At 32.5% G+C, this 12006-nt stretch overlaps 1 protein-coding gene across 1 annotated transcript in view; it reads left to right on the forward strand.

The window, feature by feature from the left end:
- The first annotated feature begins 713 nt into the window (after positions 1-713).
- Positions 714-12006, forward strand: part of CUNH1orf185 (chromosome unknown C1orf185 homolog) — a 37899-nt gene continuing 26606 nt past the window's right edge. Inside the window, exon 1 of the mRNA XM_015595058.2 lies at positions 714-780. Within this exon, the coding sequence (XP_015450544.1) occupies positions 714-780 (67 nt within the window). The remainder of the gene's footprint in view (positions 781-12006) is intronic.

Here is a 12006-nt window from a genome sequence, read left to right on the forward strand (position 1 = left end):
CCAGCAGTGAGAGCTCTGGAATTTCCTTCAAGGAAAGGCGCTTAAGAATAGGCATTCTTTGTTCTATTTCTTTAAAAAAATGCCATTGGGATTTTGATGGGGATTGCATTAAACATATATATATAGTTTGCGTAACATGGCCATTTTAACTATGTTGATTCTTCCAATTCATGAACATGGAATACCTTTCCATTTCTTTGTGTCTTCAATTTCTTTGAATAATGTCATTTTCAGTATATAAAGAAAGATGAAATACTGTCATTTGTGACAACGTGGACATATCTTGAGATAATCAAGCATATATATGAAATGTGTTACTTTTCTACTGCTACGAACTTAGCATCTTAAAACAACACAAATTTATTTTACGGTTATGGTAGGTGACAAAAACTAGCAGTCAGAATGTAACGACAAGGCTGGAGGCTTTAGAGGCTAGCTCAAAGTAGATGAAAAAATTATCTACTGAAAAAATGGTGAAAGAAGGGAAGAAGAAATAAGTATGCAGAAAACAGAAATTTTATTTTTTCTTTGCCTGAAACTATTTTATGATGAAAACTTAGTCTAGTTGTAGACACTTATTACTCTTAGTAGGAAGTAAACCCAAGTTTACTGTTAATCTTGGATTTATTTTACATCTAAGATAAGGTAGAATGGCATTGGGAAATTATTAATATAAGCATTAAGAAAATAGTGAAAACCTCTTTCAAGGCGTAATGATTTCGGAGCTCTTCTTTGGGACTAATATAGAGAACATCTACAAAGGCAAAGTGAAATCCATTAGTGAGTATGTCGCCAGTCCTGCTTTGTGTTTCTTAAACTATTTTTGCTCTGCTACCCCTAGATTTACTCTAGTATAAATAATAGTATAGTTGTGAAAATAGCCTATTTAAAAAGTAACCCCAACAACTAGCCCAGCTAATTAACTATTACACTTCCTGATGAGAATCACAGGATAACCAGATAAAATAAAAAGCAAGCATTCAAACTATGCTGGCAGTTCCATTCATCAAATTGTTTAACATTTTCTGGCTTAATGTATATGATGTGTCAAGTTTTCTTGCATATAGGTCAAATTTTGCATAACCTCCATATGTAACAATAAACCTCCATACTTTGGAGGTCATCTCTCAATGCCAAAAGTTTTTGGTGCATTGCAAGAAATGGTAGCAAGCAAGGAAAGTGTTTATTCTTCATTTGTGCTTACTTTTTTCAGTTAGTCCTTCCTTGTTGCTTTGCTTGTCCAACATGGTTACTCCTTTATAATAATACCTTCAAAAGCTAGTTTAAATTATTTGAAAGGTTTTTCTTTATTGTCATTCTTTTTAAAAAAATTAATGTTAAGAATAGAATTTTGTGATAATAATATATCAATTGGTAAGTTTCACATCCAGCATATTATCTGAATAAATGCATCATTGGAACTGTTCTGTAATAAAATTGTACTTGAGGTAACATACCAGTAGCTTTTGCTGATTTGTGGTAGCTCCAAAGTAACAGAAAATAGTTGTATATGATAGGACTATAGATCTTACTGACAACTATTATTGATGATTGTTTTAATCATATTACCTTAAATGAGGTGTGGTGAGGCCAGATGAAGATTAAAAGAGAACCAGAGTTTTACAGTTTGCTATACTCACAGCTCCCTGGAGAGAAACAACATGCCACTCAGGTCCACTCTGAGAGAGCATCAGGTTTAGTCAAGAGGTAGAGGGAGAAGGAAACAGTGGGCAGGTACCTCTATTTTGGTTTATTTGGGAAAGAATGAGGTGGGGCAGGGTAAGCAGGCTTAAGATTGGCTGGTTTGAATAATTTCAGTGGGAAAATCTCATAGAGATTTTCTAATAATCTCTATGGGACATAGAGATTGTTTTTGGTTGTCTGCAACTTGGCTTTGGGGCAATTAGATGGTGAGCGTACAATAGCCTGGAATGCGAGAGCCCTATAAGGGAGGCAGTTGGGGGTATGAACTTAATTGGCTGCTCAAGAAAGGAAAATGACCAGGCTTTAGTCAGGGCCTCAAAACTGGGTCAAGAGAGCATTTATAAAAACTATATCACAACACTGAATGTAAGGAAATCTTTCTCATACGTAGTTTCGTGAATGGAATTATATAAAACATTCAATGTATATAGGCATACCTATAAGGTTGCTTGTAATAAGGTGTGTTAATTTTATTGATATGATTCTCTAAGGCTTGGAAGTTTCAGATTGTTGTGGAAAGATTAGTCTACTTTATTTTTCCCTTTTGTTCTTTTGCCGATGTTTAGGAGATTAAATTAATTTATCATCTTGTTTGACCGGTTCAGAATGTATAATGAACTTAAATAACATAATCGCTCATTTCATTTTGGAGTTTATTATTAGAATTAGAAAGGAATGGCAGAAAGTAGCAGTACTTACAGTGATAATATTTCATAGTGTTGTAAAAGTGGAGTTTAGTCAATTCAGTAAACAATTTACCATGGAAACTTCAGGAAAGTAGACAGTCACATTTTAGATGGCAATCAGAATACCAATCTTAGATAAAGTGTTACTTTAAGATAGGAGAGATTTACAAACTTGAAATTGCTAAACAGTATCAGCCATTCAAGAGATCTTAAAATAGCATGAGAATGCCCTAATGACTCTCTCCTCCGCTGGCTAAGCACTTAACTTATGCTTGAAGTTTTACTTTCTGTGCCCAGACAGCAGCTATAATTGCTTCTGTGATAGGAACTTGGTAACTTCAGAGTCCCATTCTTGGTTTATAAGCACTTGATTCTCCTTCTTCTTTATACTTACCTTAGCTTACAAATCCATTAAGTTCTGATAACAAGCATTCTTGATGTGACAGATGTGTAATTTACTCTCCTGACAAAGATTCCCTATCTCTGATATTGGAATCTCCAGGCTTGGGATTTCCAGTTAATCCCATTGTCATGATTTTGTCTTTTTTCTCTTGAAACCCTTTCACTTATTATAAGTCTCCTTGGGAAGCAGCAACATGTATAATTAGAAGGGAATTAGATTTCAGAAATAACACTAATCTCCAGCTTTTTCTTATATGTTCTGTTAGGCATTAGCAGTATCTATTTATGTGACTGGGTTGTAAAGCATCCTATAAGAACCAAGGATCTTTGGTATTTATGTTATGAATTATAGTACTACTTTATTTTATCAATTTTGCATCACTCAGAAACAAATTTTTGTCCCTTTGGATAAAAATTATATTTAATTAACTCATTTTACCTTTTCCTGTTGGCTTTTTAATTTTTTTCTGAATGGCCAATAAATGTACATGGAGTAGAAGTCAAAAGAATGGGCACAATTATAAAATTTAAATTGCATGAGAAATTTGTTTTCTTCTTAAAATTCAAAGTGAAGACTTTTCAGAATAATGTATTACCATTTATTAGTAGTAGTGTCAGTATTATTTGTACTTTTATAATTGCATTATCTCTCAGATGTTTGTTTAAATAAAAGATAAGCACTAACAGTGCTTTGTGAAGTTGATAATTTAATGAAAATAATGCAAATTCCTGTGCTCAATGCTATAAAAACTATCAAAAATGAAAAACTTTTCTCAAAAGCTATTAAATAAATTAGTGCCCACCAGAGGATGCTGCAACTGCATGAAAAAAAGCAAACAATGGCCTCAATGACATCACACCTATCTAAATCAAGTCAGGAAAACTAATACATAAGTACCTATCCTAGCTGGTGATGCGCATTTATCTTTTCACCTACAACTCACTTACCTTTTGGAAGACAGGTTATAATGAAGAGAATCTAGGAAAATACAGAGGAAACTTAAGGGATTAAACTAGAATACCTTAGTGAAAGTCAACAGACTGTTCTGTTGTTTGTATAATGAGTGTAATAACATAATTAATTAGTAGTGTCTAGTAGTGTCACAATATTCAACATCTTCTACATACTTAAACAAGACTCCCTAGCATGGGGAAACAAAAAAGTGCCCCTAGTGATTGAATTGGGGACAAATATAGGCAGTATCTCTTTCAAATGGACAATTCTGATCTTTTTATGAATGATAGTTATCTTAAGGTATCCTTTCCAACCTTCACCTGGTTATTAGTTGATTTCTTCAAGACCTTTATCACTCTCTCGTTTAGTTGCTTATGTGTTTATTTGCTTATCTTATCATTTGCTTATGTGTATCTTATTTGCTTATGTGTTTATTATTTGTCCCCTCCCACTAAAATAGAAGTCCCAGGACCCTCTTCTTAAGAGTTTATCACAGTATCACTGGCTTCAGAACAGTGTCTGGCACATGGTAATTGCTTAGTAAATAACTGTGGAAATAATGAATCCCTCTTCCATTGTATATCAGTGCTTCAAATAGTAATATAAACCATTCATAGATAAATCCCTCGGTGTGCCATGCTACAAGCAAAATTTAAGGATAAATTTAAGGATAAAAGAAGTGTTAAGGGACACAAGAGGAAATAATATGTGGCCTTTTTATCTGAAGTACTGACAAAGTTCCAGCAAATTTTTTAAATGTGTATCTTTCTTTCAGAGTAGATTTAAAGTAGCTTCCAGTAAATGTCACGTATAATAGAACTGATAAAGATATAAAAGATAAAAACTAGAAGGAACAATGAAGTCATAAATATATTTGAGTATTCGAGTTAATGTAAGTCTCATAATCGAGCATGAATTTTAGTTTGAGCTTTCTAGTATTCAAGGCAAAGAAGCACTGGATATATACTTCTTATTATCTGACGAATGAACACGTTGTCAGTTGGTATAAAAAGAATATTTCTTGATAGTGAATTCTAAAAGAAATTGGTCACAGGATTTTTATATGAGGACTTTTAAAATTATTCAATGGATAATGTAGTTAATATTTAGATGATTATTCCCTATATAATCATTTCTTTATTGCATCCTTGCAAGAAGATAAGGACATAATTAAAATATAACATTAAATTAAAGGCATTTCTGTAGAAATACTAATCTATTATAGCTTAGATGGGTATTTTTTAATTAAATTTATTGACGTGACATTGGTTAATAAAATTATATAGGTTTCAAGTATACAATTCTATAATACATCATCTGTACATGCATTGTGTGTTTATCACCCAAAGTCAAATCTCAGTCACTGTATATTTGACCCCCTTTACCCTTTTCAACCTCTTCCCTCCCAACTTTCCCTCTGGTGACCACTAAACTGTTGTCTATGTGAGTTTTTGTTTGTCTTACTTATTTATTGCTTTCAGTTTTATATCCCACGTATGAATGAAATCATGTGGTTCTTGACTTTTTCTTTCCGACTTACTTCACTTAGTATGATAGTTGCAAGATCCATCCATGTTGTCACAAATGGCAGCATTTTATCTTTTCTTATGGCCGAGTAATATTTCGTTGTATATATGTACCACATCTTTTTCATCTAATCATCTATCAGAGGGTACTTTGGTTTCCATGTCTTGAACACTGTGAATAATGCTGCAGTGAACATAGGGGTCTCTACAGAAAAATGTTTTCAAAATTTTTGAGAAGATACCCAGAAGAGAGATTGCTGGGTCATTTGGTATTCTATTCTTAATTTTTTCATACTGTTTTCCATAGTGGCTGTACCAATTTACATTCCCACCAGCAGTGTATGAGGGGTTTTCTTTTCACCCACAATCTCTCTAACACTTGTTATTAGTTGTCTTGTTGATAATAGCTGTTCTAACAGGTGTGAGGTGGTATCTCTATGTGGTTTTGATTTGCATTTCCCTAATAGCTAGTGAAGTTGAGCATCTTTTCATATGTCTGTTGGCCATTTGTATGTCTTCTTAGGAGAAGTGTCTGTTCAGGTCCTCTGCCAATTTTTTAATTGGATTATTTTTGTTGGTGTTGTTGTTGTTGCTGTTGAGTTGTATGAATTCTTCATATATTTTGGATATTACTTCCTTATCAGAGGTGTTGTTTTCAAATATTTTCTCTCATTTGGTTGGTTCCCTCTTTGTTTTGTTGATGGTTTCTTTTGCTGTGTGGAAGCTTTTTAGTTTGATATAGTCCCATTCATTTATTTTTGCTTTTACTTCCCTTGCCTTTAGGGTCAAATTTATAAAAATCCTCTCTATGACCAAGATCCACAAGTTTAGTACCTATGTTTTCTTCTATGCATTTCATTGTTTCAGGTCTTTTATTTAGGTCTTTGATCCATTTTGAGTTAATTTTTGTGTGTGGTAACAAATGAAATTTCAGAAAAAGAAATGAGGGAAACAATTCCTTTTGCAATTGCAGCAAAAAGAAGAAAATACCTAGGAATAAACTTAGCAAAGACTGTGAAGGACTTGTATACCTAAAACTACAGAACATTATTAAAAGAAATTAAAGAAGACACAAAGAAATGGAAAGATATTTTGTGTTCATGGATTGGAAGAATCAACATAGTTAAAGTGGCCATATTACCCAAAGCAATATACAGATTTAATGTAATCCCCATCAAAATCCCAGTGGTATTTTTTAAAGAAATAGAACAAAAAGATCATCAAATTTGTATGGAATTACAAAAGACTCTGAATAGCTAAAGAAATCCTGAGAAAAAACAAGGCCCAAGGTATCACACTGCCTGACTTCAAATTATACTACAAAGTGATAATAATCAAAACAGCATAGTATTGGCAGAGAAACACAGACCAATGGAACAGAATTGAAAAAACCCGGAAATAAACATCCATCTATATGGGCAAGTAATTTTCAATAAGAGTCAAAAACATACAATAGAGAAAAGGAAACCTCTTCAATAAATGGTACTAGAACCCCTGGATGCGCCAGGCCCTGGGTACGCCAGGCCCCAGGTGTGTGCTGCGATCACGTGGGAGGAGATGCCCTGCCTGCAGAGATCCAGTTCTTAAGGGGAAATGGCAACATCCGTAAGTCAAAGGTGGAAGCGGCGGGGTGGAGAATTAAAGAGGGAGGAAAAAATAAAAATAAATAAATAAATAAAAGGTACTGGAAAAATTGGAAAGTCACATGCTTAGATATATTTTCTCATAGTATCACTTCTTACAAGTAATATTTGATTACATATTCTTACTATTTCAAGTTTCATTTGTTTGCACTCACTTTGTGCCGAGCCCAATAGCAATCAGTTCAAGATAACTATCTGACAAGGATACAAAGTCATTATTATTTATTAAAGGGAAAGCAGTATATATTATATAATAGTTATATAAGTAATAAAGTATATAATTTGTTTTGAAATTAAGGAGGTTGACTTTTACTCTCACCAGATTAACATATTTGATAACTTTTTCATGCTTATAACATTTTTCATTCATTAGCTAATTTAAGCATTCCAAACCCACTGAGGTAGATGCAGTGGGATTGCTAGATCATAAGTAGTTCTAATTTTAATTTTTTGAGGGATCTCTACAGTTTTTCATAGCAGCTACACCATTTTGCATTCCCACCAATAGTGTATAAGAGTTCCAATTTCTCTACATTCTTGCCAACACTTGCTGTCTGTTTTTAAATGGCTATCCTGACAGGTCTCAGTTATGGTTTTGATTTGCATTTCCCTAACGAATAGTGATGTCGAACATTTTTTATATGCCTGTTGGCCATTTGTTTGTCTTCTTTGGAAAATGTCTATTTGAGTGTTTAGCCCATTTTCAAATTGGGTTATATTTTCACTATTGAGTTTAGCTTTTATATTTTGGAAATTGATCCCTTATGGTTTGCAAATATTTTTTCCATTTTATGTGTTGCCTTTTTTTTCTGTTGATTGTTTCCTTTGCTGTGCAGAAGGTTTTTAGTTTGATATACTCCCACTTGTCTATTTTTTGCTTTTAGTGTCACATTCATGAAATAGCTAAGATTAATGTCATGAAACTTTTTCCTGTTTTCTTCTAGGAATTTTACAGTTTCGGAAAACAATTGTTTTTCGTACATTGATCTCGTATCCTGCAATCTTGTTAAGCTCAATTAATTGTTCTAATTGTTTATTTAAAATTTTACAGGTTTTTCTATATAGATGATCATGTTCTCTTGTGTGTCTTAGTCCATTCAAGCTATTAGAATAAAATACCATAAACTGAGTGGCTTATAAACAACAGAAATGTGTTTCTCACAGTTCTGGTGGAAGTCAGATCAAGGCGCCTAGTTTTGTTTCTGGAGAGATACCTCTTCTTGTTTCTTGCTGTGTCCTCAGATGGCGGGAAGGCTAGGGAGCTCTGTGGGATCTTTTTCATAAGAACACTAATACCATTCAGGAAGATTTCATTCTCATGACCTAAGCACCTCCTGAAGGCCCCACCTCCTAATATTCATTGAAAACCAATAGTTCATTGAGCGTTAGGATTTCAACATATGAATTGGGGGTGAGGCACAAAAACATTCAGACCATAACATTAAGAACATAAACACTTATTTCTTCTTTTTTAATCTAGATGCCTTTTATTTCTTTTTCATGCCTGATTGCACTGGCTAGAACCTTCAGTGAATAGAAGTTATGAGAGTGGGTATCACTATATTGTTCCCAAACTCAGGAGGAAAGTGTTCAGTCTTTCACCATTAAGTCTGACTTTTTTCTTTTTGTGAATGGCTTTTATCAAGTTGAGGAACCAGATAACTATGATAGTTTCCTTTATATTCTAGGTTGCTGAATGTTTTTTAAATTTTTAATCAGTAATGGATATTGGATCTTATAAAATGTTTTCATGTCATTGACATAGATCCATATTGATCATGTGGATTTCCTTTTCAAACTTGTTAATACGGTGAATTGTACTGATTGGTTTTAAAATGTTAAACCAACCCTGTATTCTTGGGATAAATCTCACTTGATTATGATATATTGTCTTTTAATATGTATTTAATTTGCTGAAGTATTGCTTAGAATATTTTATCTTTTCATGATGCGTAACATAGATGTATTTTGCAGCTATGTTCAATTTATAATTTTCTCTCTTTCTTGTTCTTGCTCTCACTCTTATCTGGTTTTGGTATCAGGGTAATGCTGTCCTCATAAGATGAATTGAAAAGTATTCTCTTGTCTTCAGATTTTTGGAAGCATTTGTGTAGAATTAGTATTATTTTTCTCCTTAAATGTTTGGTGGAATTTACCAGTGAAGCCACCTGGACATGGAGTTTTCTTTGTAGGGAGAATTTTAACTATAATTTCAGTTTCTTTAGTAGATATGTGTCTATGTTATCTATTTCTTCTTGAATAAGCTTTAGAAATTTATGTCTTTTAAGGAATTTTTCTATTTCGCATAAATTGTTAAATGTATTTGCATAAAATTGTTCATAATATTGCCTTACTATTCTTTTAATAGCTGTAGAATATGTAGTAATGTCACCTCTAATTTCTAATATTGGTAATTTATGCCTTTTTTATTGATCAATCTAACTAGAAGACTATCAATTTTATAAATATCAAGGTATCAGCTTTTGGTTTTACTGATTTTCTCTATTGTTTTTCTGTTTTCTATTTCACAGGTTTTCATTTTGGCTTTCAATATTGTTTTCTTTTGTTTACTTTGGGCTTAATTTGCTCTACTTATTCTAGTTTTTAGGATCATTCACATTTTTTCTAATATCGCAGTTTTGGGTATAGATTTTTCTTTCCCCCTTTAAGTACTATTTTAGTCCCACAAATCCTGATGTGTTGTGTTTTCATTTTATTTGGGTTGAGTATTTTCTAAATATCAGTTAGATTCATGATGACACATGGTTTCCAAAGTACCCCCAGGATCATCTCCATCCCAGTCAAGTCTAAAGGGAGGAGGAACATGGAGAAAGGTGCTTGGGAGCTTTTTTTATGACATCACTTCCACTCAAATTCCATTGGTTAGAACTCAGTCACATGGCTTCACTTAATGGTATGCGAAGCTGGGACATGTAGTCTAGCTTTTTGCCTGTGAAGAAGAGGAAAATGTATTTGGACGAAGAGCCAGCAATCTCTTTCTGTTTTCTGGAAGAGCATGTATAAGATAAATACTTGAATCATGGGTATACAGTAGAAATTGTAAAGTTATTGGGGCCTGCTGTTTTCTTGGGGGGAAATTTTATGACCAGATTCAATTTAATATATCCACGTTCCTTTAGATTTTCTATTATATCTTGAATTACTTTTTGTAAGTCATTTTTTAGGTATATATAATTTAGTATAAGTTTTGAAACAGTTACTTAAATTTGTTTATTTTCTTTTTTTAAATAATTTTTTTATTTTTCGATTACAGTTGGCATACAATATTATATTAGCTTCAGGTGTGCAACATAGTGATTAGACATTTCTATAACTTATGAAGTAATCACCCTGTTAAATCTAGTACACCATACATATTATAATATTAGTGACTCTATTCCTTATGCTGTACTTTCCATCCCCATGACTATTTTGTAACTACCAATTTGTACTTCTTAATCTCATCTTCTTCCTCAACCCCGCTCCCTTCTGGCAACCATCACAATGTTCTCCGTATCTATGAGTATGTTTCTATTTTGTTTGTTTATTTTGTTCTTTAGATTCCACATGTAAGTGAAATCCTATGGCATTTTTCATTCTCAATTTGACTTACTTCACTCAACACAATACCTCTAGGTCCATCCATGTTATTGCAGATGGCAAGATTTCATTCTTTTTTATGGCTGAGTAATAGTCCATTGTATATATGTACCACCTCTTCTTTATCCTTTCATTCATTGAAGAACATCCAAGTTGCCTTTAGATCTTGGTCTTATTCTCTACTATAACTGTGATTATGTTCGTTCTTCATTTTTAATATTGTTTATTTGTGACTTCTTTTTTCATTTGGTTAACCTTACTAGAGATTTAACAATCTTATTAGTCTTTACCAAAAATCTTAATTTTTATTTCATTAATTTCTGTTTTTTATTTATTTCCTGCCTCTACATTATTTGGGTTTATTTTGCTGGTCTTTTTTCAACTTGTAGTTTGAATGCCAAGCTTATTATTTTTCAGATTTCTTTTCTAATATCTGCATTTAGGACCATACTTTGTTGCTGCAACTATTTATGTAGGGTGTTTTCATTATTGGTTGGTTCTATATATTTCTAAATTTCCATTGATTTTTTAATGCATGAGTGTGATTTACAATGTGATTTTAAATTTCCACAAGTATGAGAGCTTGAGGGTATATATTAGGTTATTAATTCCAAAATTAATTGCATTATTATCAGAGAATGTGGTATATGTAATAATGATTCTGTAAAACTGTTAAGTCTTGCTTTACTGTCTGATATATACATGTTAAGTTTGAGATATCTTCTCATTTATTATGTTAATTCCTTGCAATATCATCTTACTCATTTCTTATTCTAATTCTGTGACATAGATAGTATGATTCCCATTTTTCAAATAAGAACATTAAAATCTAATCAATATAATAAGTAATTATTCCAAGTTTATAGATTTCATCTTTAATCAGAGCAGACACAAACTGAAAAAAAATCAGCATGGTCAGCTTTTTATACTAATTGCATATGAACCCTGCTTACCTTTCATTATAGATTTTTAAATGTTCAGAGCAAGGATCCATTCTCATTAAAATGGATTTTTATTCCTCGCTTGGTGCCTAAAACAGTATGTCACACATATTTGGTGTTCAATAGATGTTTATTAGAGTAAACCTGAGACTAAAATCTGGCAAAACCCTAAAAGTATAACAAACAGATAATTTCTGAACACTCAAAAATAAAACAGGACTTGTAGTACTAGGATAATTGTGAAATATAACCTGAAAACTCTTGGTACAAATACCTAGTAATTCTGGTTCAAGATAAATGCATACATACATACATACATACATACATACTCTATATGTATATGTATGTGTATATATTTATATCCTTTGTATATCTATCTATATATATCCATAGAGCCTTTAATATACCTGTCTATATCTAGATATAAATATGTATGTTAAAGGATAGATGGGCATAGGAAGAGAGCCCTACAAAGGCAATAAAGATGTAGATAGAGAAAAGGTAGGAAAACCGAGTGAATTTAGGTTACTGATGCCAAGGAGGGAAAGA

The sequence above is a fragment of the Pteropus alecto genome, unplaced genomic scaffold (assembly GCF_000325575.1).
Source record: "Pteropus alecto unplaced genomic scaffold, ASM32557v1 scaffold25, whole genome shotgun sequence".
Taxonomy (NCBI): Eukaryota; Metazoa; Chordata; class Mammalia; order Chiroptera; family Pteropodidae; genus Pteropus; species Pteropus alecto.